The sequence below is a fragment of the Homalodisca vitripennis genome, chromosome 4, assembly GCF_021130785.1.
Source record: "Homalodisca vitripennis isolate AUS2020 chromosome 4, UT_GWSS_2.1, whole genome shotgun sequence".
NCBI lineage: Eukaryota > Metazoa > Arthropoda > Insecta > Hemiptera > Cicadellidae > Homalodisca > Homalodisca vitripennis.
In genome coordinates this window covers 201,509,760-201,531,679 of record NC_060210.1, presented here as the reverse complement: position 1 = coordinate 201,531,679, position 21,920 = coordinate 201,509,760, and the positions used below count along the sequence as shown (strand labels likewise).

The window sequence follows — 21,920 nt, the reverse complement described above, 5'->3', positions numbered from 1 at the left end:
CTAGCAATAGTTGTTAGTTTATTCTCATGGACAATGCAATGATGCTAGCAACGGTTGTTAGTTTTTGTCTCATGGACAATGCTAGCAATGGTTGTTAGTTTATTCTCATGGACAATGCTAGCAACGGTTGTTAGTTATTCTCATGGACAATGCTAGCAATGGTTGTTAGTTTATTCTCATGGACAATGCTTTGTTAGTTTATTCTCATGGACAATGCTAGCAATGGTTGTTAGTTTATTCTCATGGACAATGCTAGCAATGGTTGTTAGTTTATTCTCATGGACAATGCTAGCAATGGTTGTTAGTTTATTCTCATGGACAATGCTAGCAATGGTTGTTAGTTTATTCTCATGGACAATGCTAGCAATGGTTGTTAGTTTATTCTCATGGACAATGCTAGCAATGGTTGTTAGTTTATTCTCATGGACAATGCTAGCAACGGTTGTTAGTTTATTCTCATGGACAATGCTAGCAATGGTTGTTAGTTTATTCTCATGGACAATGCTAGCAATGGTTGTGAGACAACTTAGTTTATTCTCATGGACAATGCTAGCAATGGTTGTTAGTTTATTCTCATGGACAATGCTAGCAACGGTTGTTAGTTTATTCTCATGGACAATGCTAGCAATGGTTGTTAGTTTATTCTCATGGACAATGCTAGCAATGGTTGTGAGACAACTTAGCTTATTCTCATGGACAATGGTAGCAATGATTGAGTGATTTTGTACATTTAGATGTAAGTGAGCCCAATCGTTTTTATTAAGTGTAAAATGTTATTGTTTGAATCTAGACTTCATCGTTTCTAGTAGTAAACTTAAAACTTGAAAATTAAAAAATAAAAATATTTGAAGTGTTTGGTCGTAGTGCAGTATAGATCTTTTTATTTCACCCACTTTTGAATGAACTCTGACAGGTTTCCTCCATCTAGGCTTCCTTAAACTGTATAAACCGTACAATAAACCATATTTAATAAAGATAAACTATGACTTATGTTAACCACCTTCTATAACAATATGATATGTGTTGTTACCCCATTCTGTGCTATGTGCACTAGTTCGGTGCTCTGGGCACTAGTTCGGTGCTCTATAGAAATGTTAGGATGTCACGGTACCACGATTTTGGTTTATACCATTAAATATAAGTACAGGATTTTATCAATAATCACAAAAATGACAGATTTATTAAGACTGGTGTTACACGCGGCTTCGCACGCAGATTTCAAAATCAAAGTTATCCACTTAGTAAACACTTATAACGTAATATAATAGTGTCCTATGACATTTAAAACGTAAGTAGGCATACACCAGTACATATTATTTCAGTTTTCATAGTTAAGAGAATGAAAACTTCATCGCTCTTATATCAGGTTCTGCGCAAGTATGAATTGTTTCAGAGCCATATCTGAGTTTGCCTTGCTGCTCTGATTAAGAAAATAAATACTCGTTGGTCTCAGAAATATTCAATCAAAAAGTTTTTCTTCCAGTTCTTGACATATATTTCGATCAAGAACATATTTATATTTAGGTCTCGGAAATCCATTCTGGTTAAAATGACGACTTTTAATATATTTTCGATGCCATAGTAGGGTATGCCTTTTGGCTCGATGAAGATAAGACGTATACGTAGAGAAAATAAGCCAACAAGTATAATTACAACGTCTTAGAAGCCAACCACTTTCGAATGACATGTGAAAATAGTTTCAGCTTTGTCCGTTGGGGTTTATAATAGAGTTTAAATAGTTTTACCAGTGCATTGGTTCCTTTAAATTCGCTTCTGGCAAAATATGGGATAAAACGTAGATACTAACTTTGTATTCGTTGTCCCCATTTACATTATTGATCAAGCACTGTTACAACGTTTACATTTTAATTTATGGTTCGCCCTCTTTGACGAATTCAGCTGAAAGTTTTAACAGATGTTTGGTTTCAGTTAATTTTGGATTAGATACATAAATATCATTACTTTTTCCGAATTCTACAATATCATGTTCCGGAAATTTTTCCGATCTTTTTCTTCATATAAACCTTTCTCGGTTTTAAAAGAATATTTTACAAGAAGAATTAGCCCTGAGATTAGCGCTTATTAACACATTTAACGATTCATTTTTATTTACAAAATGAGTTTAAGTTTTATATTTTTAACTTTTTCGATAACCTCCCTTTTCGACCCCCACTCTAATGGTGCTTGCAATTAATTCCTTTCTTTAGGAGAAATTCTTCTTTTGAATTCCAAAGATTAGCAAGATAGTAGATGAAGCAAATATTAAAAAATAAAGAAAATTTGTTTTGCAAGAAAATTCTATACAAAATGACAGGAGAAACACCTCTAAACCGTGTATCAACTAGTACTTTAGATATACTTGATTATAAGAATTATTATTGGTAATTATACAGTTTTTCGCATAAAGTGTACCTTCGTTCAGTCTTTATTTTACTATTTACATTCAGTGTATTCGCTTGTCCTGACTTATACTTCCATACTTAGACCTCCCCCAGTTGGATAGGAAATATGACTATAAGGATAACAGGCCAGTGCCATAACTAACAAGCCGTAAAATTTGCAATAACTTTGACGACCTTCGAGTGAACGTGCTTGCTTCTGTAAATATCGGACCGAACCTGGTGTCGTAATACGGAGACTGGCAATACAGTAGTACCAACCTAGGGCGTATTACACTCTGACGTCAGTGTTCTTGCATATATAGCAATAAGTGTAAGTGGGTATCTTTAGATAACGTTTTTATTGAAAACCGAAATAAACATAATTGAGGTTTTCTCTGAACCATCGAACCCATCTGCACTAGGTTTTAATTTTTATTTATAAGTAATTTTATCAAAATAAAAGGAAAAGTACTAAACACATATTTTGCTAATGTAAAGTAAAAATGCGTCGTAAATTTTATAAATTTCTTTTTTAAGTAAAAAAAGTTTATACAATTCTTATTTAAAAATATAGTGACTTCACAAGAATTAAGAAAGCAATTAAGAAAAAGTCTAAATAGTAAAAGAGACTCTTAAAATAATATTATATCAATGGATTTTCATTCCTCATTAAAATTAGTAGAACATATTAAATGTAATTTTGTATGTAAGATGTATATAATTTTTCAAAGACTTCCGTCACATACTAGGTGTGTTCCAGCACTCTGACGAGTAAACAAGGGTATATTGAATAAACCTTGGAATTCTATAGTGAACTTGATGGGTGTCTAGTCTATAAACATATATGGATTCCCAATCCATCATTGCATTTATAAACATCAATTTCACACGCCTTTATCGGTTTAACTCTGGACGCCAAAGAGGATTCTGGCCAATGGCCCTGGGAACATTGTCTAACATTTGCTGTTACTTTTTTCTTATTGGTTAGTAACTTGTTTACTTTGTATCGAAATCTCCTTGCAGTAGATGAGGCTTATTAATATAAAACTCTGCCAACAGATGGACCTGGATGCCATGTTGAAGGAGTTGGGACAATTCGGCAAGTTCCAGACAGTCTACTTCACGATGCTTCTATTCCCTGTCCTCCTCTGTGGCTTCCAGTCAACCGAGTATATCTTCACTACCATGAACATCCCTCACAGGTAGGCTTACTGATATGGGGACTGAGTGGTAGGTAAGCAAGTTCCAGATAGTCTACTTCACGATGTTTCATTTCCCTGTTCTCCTCTGTGGCTTTCAGTCAACCGAGTATATCTTCACTACCATGTACATCCCTCACAGGTAGGCTTACTGATATGGGGACTGAGTAGTAGGTAAGCAAGTTCCAGATAGTCTACTTCACGATGTTTCATTTCCCTGTTCTCCTCTGTGGCTTTCAGTCAACCGAGTATATCTTCACTACCATGAACATCCCTCACAGGTAGGCTTACTGATATGGGGACTGAGTGGTAGGTAAGCAAGTTCCAGATAGTCTACTTCACGATGTTTCATTTCCCTGTTCTCCTCTGTGGCTTTCAGTCAACCGAGTATATCTTCACTACCATGAACATCCCTCACAGGTAGGCTTACTGATATGGGGACGGATTGGTTGGTTGGGCCAAAACTTGTCTGATTCTAAATCAGTCGGTGTGGCGAATTGGGTGACGTGTGGCAGGAGCCAGCGATTTGGAACAGTCCGAGTTAGCAACCCGGATTGATGTGATGCCATCAGTCGGTGTGGCGAGTTGGGTGACGTATGGCAGGACCCAGCGATGTGGAACATTCTGAGTTAGGAACCCGGATTGATGTGAAACCATCAGTCGGTGTGGCGAGTTGGGTGACGTGTGGCAGGACCCTGCGATGTGGAACATTCTGAGTTAGGAACCCGGATTGATGTGAAACCATCAGTCGGTGTGGCGAGTTGGGTGACGTGTGGCAGGACCCTGCGATGTGGAACATTCTGAGTTAGGAACCCGGATTGATGTGAAACCATCAGTCGGTGTGGCGAGTTGGGTGACGTATGGCAGGACCCAGCGATGTGGAACATTCTGAGTTAGGAACCCGGATTGATGTGAAACCATCAGTCGGTGTGGCGAGTTGGGTGACGTGTGGCAGGACCCTGCGATGTGGAACAGTCCGAGTTAGCAACCCGGATTGATGTGATGCCATCAGTCGGTGTGGCGAGTTGGGTGACGTGTGGCAGGACCCAGCGATGTGGAACAGTCCGAGTTAGCAACCCGGATTGATGTGATGCCATCAGTCGGTGTGGCGAGTTGGGTGACGTGTGGCAGGAGCCAGCGATTTGGAACAGTCCGAGTTAGCAACCCGGATTGATGTGATGCCATCAGTCGGTGTGGCGAGTTGGGTGACGTGTGGCAGGACCCAGCGATGTGGAACACTCCGAGTTAGCAACCCGGATTGATGTGATGTTATCATCAGTCGGTGTGGGGAGTTGGGTGACGTGTGGCAGGAGCCAGCGATGTGGAACAGTCCGAGTTAGCAACCCGGATTGATGTGATGCCATCAGTCGGTGTGGCGAGTTGGGTGACGTGTGGCAGGAGCCAGCGATGTGGAACAGTCCGAGTTAGCAACCCGGATTGATGTGATGCCATCAGTCGGTGTGGCGAGTTGGGTGACGTGTGGCAGGAGCCAGCGATGTGGAACAGTCCGAGTTAGCAACCCGGATTGATGTGATGCCATCAGTCGGTGTGGCGAGTTGGGTGACGTGTGGCAGGACCCAGCGATGTGGAACAGTCCGAGTTAGCAACCCGGATTGATGTGATGCCATCAGTCGGTGTGGCGAGTTGGGTGACGTGTGGCAGGAGCCAGCGATGTGGAACAGTCCGAGTTAGCAACCCGGATTGATGTGATGCCATCAGTCGGTGTGGCGAGTTGGGTGACGTGTGGCAGGAGCCAGCGATGTGGAACAGTCCGAGTTAGCAACCCGGATTGATGTGATGCCATCAGTCGGTGTGGCGAGTTGGGTGACGTGTGGCAGGAGCCAGCGATTTGGAACAGTCCGAGTTAGCAACCCGGATTGATGTGATGCCATCAGTCGGTGTGGCGAGTTGGGTGACGTATGGCAGGACCCAGCGATGTGGAACACTCCGAGTTAGCAACCCGGATTGATGTGATCTTATCAGTCGGTGTGGGGAGTTGGGTGACGTGTGGCAGGACCCAGCGATGTGGAACACTCCGAGTTAGCAACCCGGATTGATGTGATGCCATCAGTCGGTGTGGCGAGTTGGGTGACGTGTGGCAGGAGCCAGCGATGTGGAACACTCCGAGTTAGCAACCCGGATTGATGTGATGCCATCAGTCGGTGTGGCGAGTTGGGTGACGTGTGGCAGGACCCAGCGATGTGGAACACTCCGAGTTAGCAACCCGGATTGATGTGATGAAATCAGTCGGTGTGGCGAGTTGGGTGACGTGTGGCAGGAGCCAGCGATGTGGAACAGTCCGAGTTAGCAACCCGGATTGATGTGATGCCATCAGTCGGTGTGGCGAGTTGGGTGACGTGTGGCAGGAGCCAGCGATGTGGAACAGTCCGAGTTAGCAACCCGGATTGATGTGATGCCATCAGTCGGTGTGGCGAGTTGGGTGACGTGTGGCAGGACCCAGCGATGTGGAACAGTCCGAGTTAGCAACCCGGATTGATGTGATGCCATCAGTCGGTGTGGCGAGTTGGGTGACGTGTGGCAGGACCAGCGATGTGGAACAGTCCGAGTTAGCAACCCGGATTGATGTGATGCCATCAGTCGGTGTGGCGAGTTGGGTGACGTGTGGCAGGACCCAGCGATGTGGAACAGTCCGAGTTAGCAACCCGGATTGATGTGATGCCATCAGTCGGTGTGGCGAGTTGGGTGACGTGTGGCAGGACCCAGCGATGTGGAACAGTCCGAGTTAGCAACCCGGATTGATGTGATGCCATCAGTCGGTGTGGCGAGTTGGGTGACGTGTGGCAGGAGCCAGCGATGTGGAACAGTCCGAGTTAGCAACCCGGATTGATGTGATGCCATCAGTTGGTGTGGCGAGTTGGGTGACGTGTGGCAGGACCCAGCGATGTGGAACAGTCCGAGTTAGCAACCCGGATTGATGTGATGCCATCAGTCGGTGTGGCGAGTTGGGTGACGTGTGGCAGGACCCAACGATGTGGAACAGTCCGAGTTAGCAACCCGGATTGATGTGATGCCATTAGTTGGTGTGTCGAGTTGGGTGACGTGTGGCAGGAGCCAGCGATGTGGAACAGTCCGAGTTAGCAACCCGGATTGATGTGATGCCATCAGTCGGTGTGGCGAGTTGGGTGACGTGTGGCAGGACCCAACGATGTGGAACAGTCCGAGTTAGCAACCCGGATTGATGTGATGCCATCAGTCGGTGAGGCGAGTTGGGTGACGTGTGGCAGGACCCAGCGATGTGGAACAGTCCGAGTTAGCAACCCGGATTGATGTGATGCCATCAGTCGGTGTGGCGAGTTGGGTGACGTGTGGCAGGACCCAGCGATGTGGAACAGTCCGAGTTAGCAACCCGGATTGATGTGATGCCATCAGTCGGTGTGGCGAGTTGGGTGACGTGTGGCAGGACCCAGCGATGTGGAACACTCCGAGTTAGCAACCCGGATTGATGTGATGTCATCAGTCGGTGTGGCGAGTTGGGTGACGTGTGGCAGGACCCAGCGATGTGGAACACTCCGAGTTAGCAACCCGGATTGATGTGATGCCATCAGTCGGTGTGGCGAGTTGGGTGACGTGTGGCAGGACCCAGCGATGTGGAACACTCCGAGTTAGCAACCCGGATTGATGTGATGCCAACAGACTATAATTGACTTCAGTGGTTTGATGGGACAGGCGCAAAACGTATTGATAGCTAATGGAAACGTGCAATAAATCCTGATCCATTCTAAGCCTTACATCTTCTTAAATCCCCCATGTTCTCTTTATTTGTTGTATCATAAAATCTTTAAACCGAAATGTTCATATCCACCATCTGACCAGCTCGTTTCTACACAGCTTAAGAGGAACGCAGCCAGAACCAGCAGCCGGCATACATTTCTTCCAATTAATTTATCTGGAAATTGGATGAACTTGTACAAAGTTAATATTCCTTTCTGAATTCACTAAGGTTATTGAAGTAACGCAGGCTATATTGTTTTTTTTTCTAGGAGTATTGAATCCCCAATAGTCCCCATACATAACCAAGAAAATGCTAATCTATAAATGTGTTTTTGAATCAGTCTCACCCCTGTATGTGTGTGTAGGTGTCGGATACCCGAGTGTGAAGGTACTACAGGTGACGCCTCGTTCTCCACCCCTTGGCTTACCCACGCCGTGCCACTCAATAAGGACCACGAGCCAGAGAACTGTCTGCGATACCGTCCCCTCAGCAACAACACGGTTGGCCTCAACACGTCCTGTCCTGCCGACCTCTTCAACCTCAACGTCACCCAGGAGTGTCAAGAGTGGGTGTTCGCAGAGTCGGCCAGATCCATCGCTCATGATGTGAGTTGCCTTCTCTTCACATTCTCTTGTCACTTATATTATATCCCATTCTTTACAATCCGTTCAGAACTTTTGTATACACTGAACAGGCAGAAGATGGATGTTGAGGAGTGAATATACCTTTTGAATCAGATTCGAAAAGAACATCTTTGAAATTTTTCTCAATCAATTTTGCCCATGAACAATACACGATCAATATGATAAGACGATCATACAACTATCAATGCTACTTGGTCTTACACTTACTTATTAGAAGAGATAGTTTTACTGACGAGACTGATTCTTAAATCGGCTACCGAACAAATTCGTGTTTAGTGTGGTTAAGTGATAATGCTCGCTGGCAACATATAAGACACGTGCATATCTTGCATAATGTAATGAGGTACATGATATGAGGAAGCTAATGAGGACATGAACCTTCGTTTTATCATGACAAACGAGTTAAAAGTTATACAGGGTAGATATGGATAAAGCTGCAGTCTGGATGTGTTCAGAGAGCATTAGACAATAGGAACATTTCTAATGTACTTATTGCAATGGAGGAAATCTGGAGGCTGTTTGTTGGCAGCCATCACAAGATTATCCAGCAGGTTTATCAGTACCTCGAAGGCGTGGTTTATCCTTCTTTAGAGATCCTATGACCTGTAAAGATTTTGACCCTCGACATCCCTCTGCAAGCAATATGGAGTTACTCCTAGGCAGTTTATACTATGCCTCCAGCATTAACGTGTAACCTCAGTATTGGTCTCTGGAACTACCAATATCCTCTCTGGCCTGCAAACAATATGGAGTTACTCCTAGGCAGTGTATACTATGCCTCCAGCATTAATGTGTAACCTCAGTATTGGTCTCTGGAGCTACCAATATCCTCTCTGGCCTGCAAGCAATATGGAGTTACTCCTAGACAGTATATACTATGCCTCCAGCATTAATGTTTAACCTCAGTATTGGTCTCTGGAGCTACCAATATCCTCTCTGGCCTGCAAGCAATATGGAGTTACACCTAGGCAGTTTATACTATGCCTCCAGCATTAATGTGTAACCTCAGTATTGGTCTCTGGAACTACCCATATCCTCTCTGGCCTGCAAGCAATATGGAGTTACTCCTAGGCAGTGTATACTATGCCTCCAGCATTAATGTGTAACCTCAGTATTGGTCTCTGGAACTACCCATATCCTCTCTGGCCTGCAAGCAATATGGAGTTACTCCTAGGCAGTGTATACTATGCCTCCAGCATTAATGTGTAACCTCAGTATTGGTCTATGGAGCTACCAATATCCTCTCAGCCTGCAACCAATATGGAGTTACTCCTAGGCAGTGTATACTATGCCTCCAGCATTAATGTGTAACCTCAGTAATGGTCTCTGGAGCTACCAATATCCTCTCTGGCCTGCAAGCAATATGTAGTTACTCCTAGGCAGTGTATACTATGCCTCCAGCATTAATGTGTAACCTCAGTATTGGTCTCTGAAACTACCAATATCCTATCTGGCCTGCAAAAAAGGTGGTATAAAAGGTATTAGAGTAATATAAGGTTATTGTTTCATCTTCTCCTTTGAATCTACATTTTCGTTGTTTGCTTAATTTTATTGATAATTTTGAAATTTTAATGATTTCTTACAATCATTGTGTCTGTTCACAGTTCAACATCATGTGTCCAAAAGACTTCTGGAAGTTGACTATTCTCGGAAGCTTCTCTGTAATGACCAGTTTCGTGGGGCTGCCGCTTGTTGGTCTTATCTCTGATAGGTTCGTTTAGTTTTTATCTGCAGATCTATATTATCTATATTATCAGTTCACAGTATTAGATTAACAAGTTATATTCAAATTTGTTCATTAATTATTTTTGTATTTATAAGTTATGATTCAAATATTTGTTTAATTTCCTGTCACAAAATATTGTTTTAGTTGTACATCACCATGTTTATTTGAGAAATATTTCATAAAGTATTTTAAAACTAGCATGGAAAACACAAAATGATCACAATAGTATTAAGCATTCATTAAGGTATCAGGAGCAGTGGAAGGCGATATAGGTCGTTGGTCGGTGGCACAGGACTGGCAAGCTAGCTGACATCGGTTATATCCTTTTGTCTTTTCGTGGCTTTCAGATAGAGAGCCACAGAGTCAACCATTTGGCTCTTACTGACTAAATTCCATTGTTAACAAAATTTGAACTGATTTTTTCAAACAACTCTTAAGCAGGTGGATCGGGCAGTGCGTAACCTTGACTTACATCCGCCTAAGTGTATTGTTTTTACTCTTCGTTTGGCGTTCAAATGTAAGCTAAGGTGGAGGGAAGGGTTAATACAACGTGAATATTAAATTTAGTTCCATTTATCTTCCATTTAGTGCAGTGTCTGAAATCTAATCTGCCACAGACTTGAGTCCTGGAATCTGGAGTCCACGTCCGTCTGGAGAGCTACTTATAAATCGGCGAAGAAGACGTTTAAACCGAACTCCTTGCACAAACTGAGACAATCAGAATACTACTTTATCTGGATTACAGCAGATGGCTGCAGGTAGTCTCTTATGTCGAAACAATTTAATGAGTTCGCTTTGAACGTCGTCGCCGACCTTCAAGGTTTCAGACACTGCACTAAGCGAAGGTGGAATGGAACTAAATTCAAGGCTGAAGTAGTTACGGATCCTATATTCACCTTGAATTATGGTGTGTTGGTATTAAAAATATCTGCATAATATGACTTTAGTGAGAAATTTTCAAGACACAGGAAAGTGGATATGGATCTTCTGTGACAACAAAGGCTTCAGTAGTGCTTAAAGGCTTTCTATGTCAAATCCAAATGTTTGAGTATGATAAATCAATGGTAGAAAGTTTAGATTGCTGGATGGCTAGTTCGTGTCTCAGTACGGCCACGCCCGCAGTACGGCTATTAAGAGTTCTACACTAGAGTGCGCGATGGTGGAATAAACGTTTCCCTATCAGGATTTCACTATCCGGTTCGGTAAACGGTAGGCTGAGAGGTTTACTATCGCGACCTACTGTAAATGCAGTGTTCTATTGCAAACGGATTAATCAACAAAACATTAGGCTCGGAGTGTCTCTACTATGGAGGTTTAGAACTATTATATCTACTACCAGCGTAAGGGCGTGTCAGTTCAACGGAAGATTTTGAAATTAAGGGAGTTTTTAATGCAGCTTCTTCAACTGAATGGGTGAAAGAGGCGTTTGTTCTTTATTGGTTTACTGAATACCAGTCCTGTTGTAAATGTTCGATAGTACCGCACTCACAACTTCCGTGATTGGACTCCGAACTCGAGCGCTGTTCCTCAACCCGTCTATCTCTAATTCACGTTTTAACTGACAAACAAATATCTAAAAGAAAATGTGATTTTGTTTTCAGATTGGGCAGGAAGACTGTAATGGTGTACGGGGCAGTCCTCATATGTTGTGTAGGCATCATCCGCTCCTTCGCTGTCAACTACGAGATGTTGGCCTCTCTTGAGATCCTGAACGGTCTGGTCACAGGTACCGTCTACGGACCTGCCTTCTTGCTGGGTATGTTACTACTACAGTACAACTCTGCTGCAACTCGCTATAACATAAGTAGGCTAGAATGTTGGTCATAATCATAACAGTACAACATATCTGGTGAAAACTATGTAAACATGGTTTAAGTATCGAACGTATTGTTATTGCTTTTGAACGACCGTGATTATAAGGAAGTGTAAACCTCATAAGGAAGGGAACAAGTGAACTGCAGCAGGAGGTTTTTGTGTTTCAGCGCTCAGCAAGCTCAGGGTCGCTTCTTCACAATAGAACTCTCAAGGACATTATCATTATATAAATGATTACATAACTGTGATGCTGTTGAAGGATGTACAAACAACTCTCTTTGGACTTATACTAAGTCTTGAATTACCGTTTTTGAATGCAAGTATTCCTTATAAATTGAATAGTCTTTAATTTTATCGCTATTTATAATTATAGTGAATAAATGTCAGGAATTACTTGGCAGTGGTACTTGAGTAAGTTTTGTTTACCAAGAGGAATGGAAGGGACTCTCTCGCGCAACAGATAAACAGTTCGGTAACAAAGTTATCTCAGGTCTTACTCAAGGCAGCAAGGCACGGTAGTGGCAATCGAAACCTTCGCTTCGCGATAATTTGTTTACCGAGACGAATAGAAGAGACTGTCTCGTTCAACAGACATACAGTTCGGTACCAAAGTTATCTCAGGTCTTACTCAAGACAGCACGGCACGGTAGTAGCAATCGAAACCTTCGCTTCGCGATAATTTGTTTACCGAGACGAATAGAAGAGACTGTCTCGTTCAACAGACAAACAGTTCGGTACCAAAGTTATCTCAGGTCTTACTCAAGGCAGCACGGCACGGTAGTAGCAATCGAAACCTTCGCTTCGCGATAATTTGTTTACCGAGACGAATAGAAGAGACTGTCTCGTTCAACAGACATACAGTTCGGTACCAAAGTTATCTCAGGTCTTACTCAAGGCAGCACGGCACGGTAGTAGCAATCGAAACTTCGCTTTGCGATAATTTGTTTACCGAGACGAATAGAAGAGACTGTCTCGTTCAACAGATAAACAGTTCGGTACCAAAGTTATCTCAGGTCTTACTCAAGGCAGCACGGCACGGTAGTAGCAATCGAAACTTCGCTTTGCGATAATTTGTTTACCGAGACGAATAGAATAGACTGTCTCGTTCAACAGATAAACAGTTCTGTACCAAAGTTATCTCAGGTCTTACTCAAGGCAGCACGGCACGGTAGTAGCAATCGAAACCTTCGCTTCGCGATAATTTGTTTACCGAGACGAATAGAATAGACTGTCTCGTTCAACAGATAAACAGTTCTGTACCAAAGTTATCTCAGGTCTTACTCAAGGCAGCACGGCACGGTAGTAGCAATCGAAACTTCGCTTTGCGATAATTAAATATATGTCACAAAACAATATAAATAATAGTATTAATTTTATTGTCTTGTGATGAAACCCCAAAGAGAGTATTTTTTATTTTAAGTAAGAAATGTCAATGCCCAGATATAAAGTGTTGGATGTTGTAGGAGGCATTGTGATAAGGTGGCGGAAGTAAACAAATCACTTGCTTATCGTGGGATAAGGAGAAGAGGAATCAACGACCTGAACACTGATTTCTTCTTTATTATTTCGTGTTGAGTTGAAAATCAGCCAATCCAACTTTTTTTAAGAAGACGCAATATTATTAAAATTATTATTCCATTGTTAATAAATTTAAGCCCAATTTCAAGTAACTTAAATCATGTATGTTGTTTACTGGCCACAGCGTTAGCAGCAAGGCTAGTAGCAGTATTTTTACAATACAGAGTCAATGACTCCTGTGAATTGTAAGTCTTGTTTCAAATTATATTCAGTACGTATAATTATAAGTGAGTACATTACATTTTCAGCGATCTTGACAATTCCTAGGAAACTTTATTTTAAAGCAGTTATCAATGAAAGAATTCTTATTTACAAAGTGAAGATAGAAATTGTATTCTGTTGAGTAGTATTTTTCCAAGAAATAAGCTACAAGGCAACTTCACGTACATTTTGACAAAGTGCTATACGTTAAATCAAATGGAAATTGCAACACAGCAATGTCATGTCAAGTCACGGAATCGGGAGACCATTCAAAACTGGACGTGACGTGGCGTGGCGTGGCGTGGCGTGACGTGAAGTGCTGTGTAGGATGTGACTTCCTAATCACCTCTATGGCCGTTCATGTAGGCAGTCAATATCGTTTAGCGGTCAACCATCTGAGTTGCTTGGCTAACCTTCTCAACCATAACCGCTGTACGGTCTAGACCAACCATCGCCGATTTGATCAACAGAGTTACGAAACTGAATCATACTGGTTTGATTTTTATTTCCACAAGAATCAAAATCCTACGTAATGTGTACTGCCTATATGAGATGATAATTTACAATGTGTTTTCTAATTTCAGGGTTGGAGACTCTCTCGCCAAGCAAACGTCTCCTGGGCAGCATGCTGGTCAACGTGTACTTCGCGATGGGAGAAGTGGTCATGGGGTGCTACATGTGGATCGTGCAGGATTGGCGAATTCTTCTGAGGTTCTTCTACATCCCAATGTTGGCTGTGGCGGCTCTTCATTGGTACAGATTTTAAATAAAAATTCCCTTATTAGCCAGCGTATTTCAACTTTACACAAAAAGCTTTGCAAGTCAACAGTTGTTTATTTCAGCGTTACTGCCAACTGTTCAAGTGCCCAATAGCCCCGTGTCGTGTTCTGTTCATCGCGGAACGTGTTTGAGAACGTCGGACGGTTCTCCTGCACTCTGTGATGTTCCTTCATTTGAGGATATACAGATACAGATACTAATGCCGTTTATCCGAAAATATACATGTAAAAAATCTCTATTTCCATCTTGATACTACAGTTGTACCATGCATTTAAAATGCCAATAATTTGATATAGTAACAAATTTAGACTGGTGGAAATGAAATGCACATATCACTAATAATTTATATATACACCGCTGTGTAGTGATGCAATTATTTTTATTTAGATTCACAAATAAATTATATAATTATCCTAGATCATGTTCTGAAAGGACACGCTGAATTTGAATTTTTATATTAACTTTAAAATATCTCGTTAAAGTAATAAATACATTTCAATTCTCCATAAAAAACACATTTTGCTTAAAATAAATACATTTTATAATTATAGTGAACTTCTCGTTACGATTATTTTCAAAATTTACTTATTTAGAATTATAAATGTGTACTAATTTATGATATTTCTTATATACAATATAATTTCGTTCTGTAATAAAAAATTCAAACGACTGAGCTACAAAATATAAAAGTACTGAAATATTTTAAGTTGTTTTGTATTTTTAGGTCTTTTTTGATATATTAGATTAGAAAGGGGTTTTTGTGGAGCCTCTAAAACAGACTAACTACGGGTAACAAATATTCTTGTCACCGTAGAGTTCGCATTAACGACTACTAGAGATGTAGGCTACAGTACATAAAGTGCTTTTCAAGGCGCTTCATAGTTTGTAGTATCATTAATAGACATACTTCTTATTGGTTTTCAGAAGAATAAACAAACACTGTTATAAACAAATACAACAGTTGTTGACATACCTGCATCTGTTACCAGGTTACTGCCGGAGTCGGTGCGCTGGCTGTACACGCGAGGCAGGTACGACGATATAGAAATTATCTTCAACAAGATTGCCAAAATAAACAAGACTGAAAATAGTCTACAGAACGTCCTCACCGACCTTCGAACTCCTAAACCGATTGGTACGGTTAGGTTAGGTTCTTTAGGCTATGATATGTTAAAGTAGGTTAGGGTTAGGTTAGGTTATGTTAGGTTATGTTAGGTTATGTTATGTTATGTTATGTTAAGTTAAGTTATGTTAGGTTAGGTTATGTTATGTTAGTTTAGGTAATGTTAGGTAAGATTAAGCTAGTTATAAAATCAAGCTGCTAATGACGTAACTTTTAATTTCTGCCTATTAATTCGTTGGCAATTTTCTTGTAGAGAATGAAATTATTAGGTTATGTTAGTTTAGGATAGGTTAGTTTATTTTAGGTTAGGTTATGTTAGTTTATGTTATGTTATCTTATGGTAGGGTAGGTTAGGTTAGATTAGGTTAAGCTAGTTAAAATTAACCTGTTTATGACGTAACTTTGTAATACACCTTATTAATTTGTTGCTAATGTTCTTGTAGAAACTAATATTTTTTAATGATACTAAACGTTGGCGAATCTTAGCAACCAAACCCAAGTTAATCCTGAAACTTTTAACATTCGTACAAGATCAATTTTGAACGTTCCAGCTTCCACCAATCTGGGTATATGACCAAGGAAGGATAGTTCAATGCTCTGCCCTTTATCTAAGTATGTTGTCCACTAACTCATTGAAATTGCTGAATTATATGTAAGAGATTACGAGCGTATTACACCGTACACGATACTACTTATTGTGATCATTTGGGAAACGTTGTCTCAGGAAGCTGGATCATTGCAGGTTTTAGAATGCCATCAAGTTCCATAGTATGGAGGTATTGTAATACCCACTATAGGAAATTGCAGAGGTAAGAAATTGTAGAGGGCACAATGTATTTACTATTCTGTTTTAATACAAGGTAGAAGTACCCCACATCGGGTGTCGTAACAGGATTCGCTGAGCTTGCATACAGAAACTTATAGCTCATTTCATTCTCCAGATGGTTTAACGACGCTCAGCCAATCTGCATGATTGGACATACACCATTATAGAACTTATTCTCATCAATGTATAAATTAGAAATTTCTACAGGTGAATTTATTTGTCGAGATATCTTGCCACATGATACATTCAAGTTTTAGATTATTAAACCGGGTTTCATATCGATAGTTAATTAAAATATCTGCACACCAAGTAGCCATAAAATTATACTGTATAAGTTTGAATAGTTTGGGTACTTTTTTACACTGTTTGAATCTCTTGTGGGTGTATTAAGTTTATTTATTCTTCTATTTTCTCATTGTCATAATGGTTACCCATAAGAACATTGTAAAAATATTCCTTAACGCTTAGCTAAATCCCATAGAGTGACATGCACCATCTTCGAAGTCGTGTTCCTCAGACATATAGAAATATAGAGGTTTCGTCTTGTTCAGTCTTTTTGGTACATACAGATAGAGACAAAAGACAGACGGCCAGACAGAAATAGTATTTTTCTAGCCCCAAGAGTGATTGGCTTCGCTGACGCTCAGCAAATTAGTATTATTGGGTATGGTTTAAAGTACCACTTAGAATATTTTCGATGCAAATCTTGGTTACTCTAAAAATACAAGAGAAAAAAGCTTAGATAAACAAATTGTGATTAAAATATGTATCAAGTGTGTAAGACATGATTAACATTAGGACTGTATGTCGCTACTGCACACAATAGCACTCATGCTACTTTGTTCCAGAAAGATAAAAACCAGGTTGGGAAGGGAGAAGCTCAGGAGCCGGTCAAGAGCCTCAGACTCACGGCGGTGTTCAAGTGTGTAAGACATGATTAACATTAGGACTGTATGTCGCTACTGCACACAATAGCACTCATGCTACTTTGTTCCAGAAAGATAAAAACCAGGTTGGGAAGGGAGAAGCTCAGGAGCCGGTCAAGAGCCTCAGACTCACGGCGGTGTTCAAGTGTGTAAGACATGATTAACATTAGGACTGTATGTCGCTACTGCACACAATAGCACTCATGCTACTTTGTTCCAGAAAGATAAAAACCAGGTTGGGAAGGGAGAAGCTCAGGAGCCGGTCAAGAGCCTCAGACTCACGGCGGTGTTCAAGTGTGTAAGACATGATTAACATTAGGACTGTATGTCGCTACTGCACACAATAGCACTCATGCTACTTTGTTCCAGAAAGATAAAAACCAGGTTGGGAAGGGAGAAGCTCAGGAGCCGGTCAAGAGCCTCAGACTCACGGCGGTGTTCAAGTGTGTAAGACATGATTAACATTAGGACTGTATGTCGCTACTGCACACAATAGCACTCATGCTACTTTGTTCCAGAAAGATAAAAACCAGGTTGGGAAGGGAGAAGCTCAGGAGCCGGTCAAGAGCCTCAGACTCACGGCGGTGTTCAAGTGTGTAAGACATGATTAACATTAGGACTGTATGTCGCTACTGCACACAATAGCACTCATGCTACTTTGTTCCAGAAAGATAAAAACCAGGTTGGGAAGGGAGAAGCTCAGGAGCCGGTCAAGAGCCTCAGACTCACGGCGGTGTTCAAGTGTGTAAGACATGATTAACATTAGGACTGTATGTCGCTACTGCACACAATAGCACTCATGCTACTTTGTTCCAGAAAGATAAAAACCAGGTTGGGAAGGGAGAAGCTCAGGAGCCGGTCAAGAGCCTCAGACTCACGGCGGTGTTCAAGTGTGTAAGACATGATTAACATTAGGACTGTATGTCGCTACTGCACACAATAGCACTCATGCTACTTTGTTCCAGAAAGATAAAAACCAGGTTGGGAAGGGAGAAGCTCAGGAGCCGGTCAAGAGCCTCAGACTCACGGCGGTGTTCAAGTGTGTAAGACATGATTAACATTAGGACTGTATGTCGCTACTGCACACAATAGCACTCATGCTACTTTGTTCCAGAAAGATAAAAACCAGGTTGGGAAGGGAGAAGCTCAGGAGCCGGTCAAGAGCCTCAGACTCACGGCGGTGTTCAAGTGTGTAAGACATGATTAACATTAGGACTGTATGTCGCTACTGCACACAATAGCACTCATGCTACTTTGTTCCAGAAAGATAAAAACCAGGTTGGGAAGGGAGAAGCTCAGGAGCCGGTCAAGAGCCTCAGACTCACGGCGGTGTTCAAGTGTGTAAGACATGATTAACATTAGGACTGTATGTCGCTACTGCACACAATAGCACTCATGCTACTTTGTTCCAGAAAGATAAAAACCAGGTTGGGAAGGGAGAAGCTCAGGAGCCGGTCAAGAGCCTCAGACTCACGGCGGTGTTCAAGTGTGTAAGACATGATTAACATTAGGACTGTATGTCGCTACTGCACACAATAGCACTCATGCTACTTTGTTCCAGAAAGATAAAAACCAGGTTGGGAAGGGAGAAGCTCAGGAGCCGGTCAAGAGCCTCAGACTCACGGCGGTGTTCAAGTGTGTAAGACATGATTAACATTAGGACTGTATGTCGCTACTGCACACAATAGCACTCATGCTACTTTGTTCCAGAAAGATAAAAACCAGGTTGGGAAGGGAGAAGCTCAGGAGCCGGTCAAGAGCCTCAGACTCACGGCGGTGTTCAAGTGTGTAAGACATGATTAACATTAGGACTGTATGTCGCTACTGCACACAATAGCACTCATGCTACTTTGTTCCAGAAAGATAAAAACCAGGTTGGGAAGGGAGAAGCTCAGGAGCCGGTCAAGAGCCTCAGACTCACGGCGGTGTTCAAGTGTGTAAGACATGATTAACATTAGGACTGTATGTCGCTACTGCACACAATAGCACTCATGCTACTTTGTTCCAGAAAGATAAAAACCAGGTTGGGAAGGGAGAAGCTCAGGAGCCGGTCAAGAGCCTCAGACTCACGGCGGTGTTCAAGTGTGTAAGACATGATTAACATTAGGACTGTATGTCGCTACTGCACACAATAGCACTCATGCTACTTTGTTCCAGAAAGATAAAAACCAGGTTGGGAAGGGAGAAGCTCAGGAGCCGGTCAAGAGCCTCAGACTCACGGCGGTGTTCAAGTGTGTAAGACATGATTAACATTAGGACTGTATGTCGCTACTGCACACAATAGCACTCATGCTACTTTGTTCCAGAAAGATAAAAACCAGGTTGGGAAGGGAGAAGCTCAGGAGCCGGTCAAGAGCCTCAGACTCACGGCGGTGTTCAAGTGTGTAAGACATGATTAACATTAGGACTGTATGTCGCTACTGCACACAATAGCACTCATGCTACTTTGTTCCAGAAAGATAAAAACCAGGTTGGGAAGGGAGAAGCTCAGGAGCCGGTCAAGAGCCTCAGACTCACGGCGGTGTTCAAGTGTGTAAGACATGATTAACATTAGGACTGTATGTCGCTACTGCGCACAATAGCACTCATGCTACTTTGTTCCAGAAAGATAAAAACCAGGTTGGGAAGGGAGAAGCTCAGGAGCCGGTCAAGAGCCTCAGACTCACGGCGGTGTTCAAGTGTGTAAGACATGATTAACATTAGGACTGTATGTCGCTACTGCGCACAATAGCACTCATGCTACTTTGTTCCAGAAAGATAAAAACCAGGTTGGGAAGGGAGAAGCTCAGGAGCCGGTCAAGAGCCTCAGACTCACGGCGGTGTTCAAGTGTGTAAGACATGATTAACATTAGGACTGTATGTCGCTACTGCGCACAATAGCACTCATGCTACTTTGTTCCAGAAAGATAAAAACCAGGTTGGGAAGGGAGAAGCTCAGGAGCCGGTCAAGAGCCTCAGACTCACGGCGGTGTTCAAGTCCCGTATCATCATGTGGAGGCTCTTCGTCTGTGCTTTGTGTTGGTGAGAAGTGCATGAGTCTGGGGGGAGGATATTAACCTCTCTGTAGTGGCCTCTTGTATTTATAAACAAAACCTATGACAAGTAACATAACACCTGTAAACGCATAACAAAAATCACCAACGATCAATCATGACAACGCGAAATCTTTGAATGTAATTAGGACAGTAATCACTGAGTCTTTGTTACGATGTAGGGATGAGGTTCGTACGAGGTCTATAATTTAGTGTATAGTAAATATCTCTTAACTTTAGCAATAATAACAACTAGCAGTCACGTGCAAAAATCCTAGTAATACGTGTAAGTGATGATCACTGTATACTATTACAATTTCGTGATTAGTTTTTGAAAGAATAATTGGACTTTAAGTTTAATGTGAAGTGTGTTGAGGTCCTAGTCAGAGAGTAAATAATTTTGTATTAGTATTAATGAAATAAATCGATTTCCTCTACAGCATAAGGTGACGTTTATTATATAAAAGCAAAGATTTAATACCCCCTTGAACTTAGACCAATGGGGAGAAACTCGAGTCCGTGTCCGTACTTTTCCTAGTAATAGGAATTTTGACGTAATATGGTGGAGCTCTGTAATGATTACTATTAACTTTAATTTCCCGAAAAAGACAAAATCTGTTCACTAAACTCGCTTCTTTGTTTGTACTCTTGGTTTTCGATCTTAAATATAATTGGGTCTTTGGTTTCCAATCTATGTTCGCCGTATCACCCTATTCACTTGGCTCAGACGAGGATTTATATAAATTCTTATACATCTAATCAGTATCGTATCCTTCCTCAGTGCAAAAAGGATCCGCTTCCGCTCGATAGTTTCCTCTACTGTATAACAGTTGATTTTGTTTTCAGTTTATTTATTGTTTACCAGAAAATATCAAATTTATCACAAATCAATCAAAATTCAAAAAGGCGTTGAAACAATATTTTAAAAAAACACATTTAATTCCGTGGGCGAGTTCCTGGAACTCAGCAACCAACGTTGTCAGAGCTGAAAGATTTCGGGAGCTGGAGGCTGTGCGACTGAGTTAATATGACAGATTTTATAATATGTGTATATGTGCAGTTATTTATTGGATGCATTTTTATTATTATTACTATTACTGTTACTTATGTTAAATGTTTATTTAATTTTAATTTTTAATGTTTTATACATGACGAAGCTTATTGGCTGAAAAATAGGATTAGTGACGCATGTCATACAATTTTGTATAATTGTTTAATAATAACAATAAAGAATTAATGAATGAAACAAACAGTGTTGTTGGGCCTGTGATCAGTAGAGTAATCGAACCTCTATATCTTTATAAAGTGGTTCGTTGGGTTAACGACCCTCTGCATAAATTAAATTTCTTTCAGGAGGGTCGTTGGGTCAACGATAAGTGGAGTAATCGAACCGTTCCCTTAATATGTCGTTTTCTATTGTCAAACGACAGCAAATTCGTAATTGTGTTCATTATTAAAGTTTACAACTATGTTTAAATGTAATCGAAAGAGCATTCTGACACTAAAAAGACAACCACAAAAATTGTCACCTATTTTAGGCACAGTTTTTATTAACTTATTCAGGATATATACTTCATGTTTCAATATTTTTTTCAAACAGTTTCTAAACAAAGCCCATTATAATATTTAAAAATGCATCTAATTTTATAACTATTTTATGAGATGGAGTTGGTTAGTGAATCGAGAAAATTAGCCAGAACTACACATGTGTTTTAATATTAATCTGCTTTAAACTAAACAAAATACTCTTATAAAATTAACCTTTGAACGTTGGTAGCTTCTGGTCAGATGTATTTCAGATCCAGAAACGTGACATGTAGAGTATTAGAGTTTTGATGTCAAATATCCATGTAAAATAAGTTTTAGTTTTTAGTTACAAGCTAAAATCGCCGTACAAAAATCAAGAATTCTTTCAATGGTATATCATATATAAATAGATATCATGCGAGGAAAAGT

General features: G+C 41.0%; 1 protein-coding gene across 5 annotated transcripts in view; it reads left to right on the top strand.

Moving 5' to 3' along the window:
* Nucleotides 1-21,920, top strand: part of LOC124360905 (solute carrier family 22 member 21-like) — a 71,033-nt gene that overhangs the window by 43,496 nt on the left and 5,617 nt on the right. For 4 of the 5 annotated variants that reach the window (XM_046814903.1, XM_046814902.1, XM_046814904.1 and 1 more), the window contains exons 2-8: nt 3,441-3,583; nt 7,678-7,918; nt 9,562-9,668; nt 11,285-11,439; nt 13,862-14,030; nt 15,047-15,192; nt 19,839-19,953. In XM_046814903.1, the coding sequence (XP_046670859.1) occupies nt 3,441-3,583; nt 7,678-7,918; nt 9,562-9,668; nt 11,285-11,439; nt 13,862-14,030; nt 15,047-15,192; nt 19,839-19,953 (1,076 nt within the window). Of the gene's footprint in view, nt 1-3,440; nt 3,584-3,907; nt 4,001-7,677; nt 7,919-9,561; nt 9,669-11,284; nt 11,440-13,861; nt 14,031-15,046; nt 15,193-19,838; nt 19,954-21,920 lie in introns of those variants that run through there. The other variant, XM_046814905.1, reaches the window with a different exon arrangement.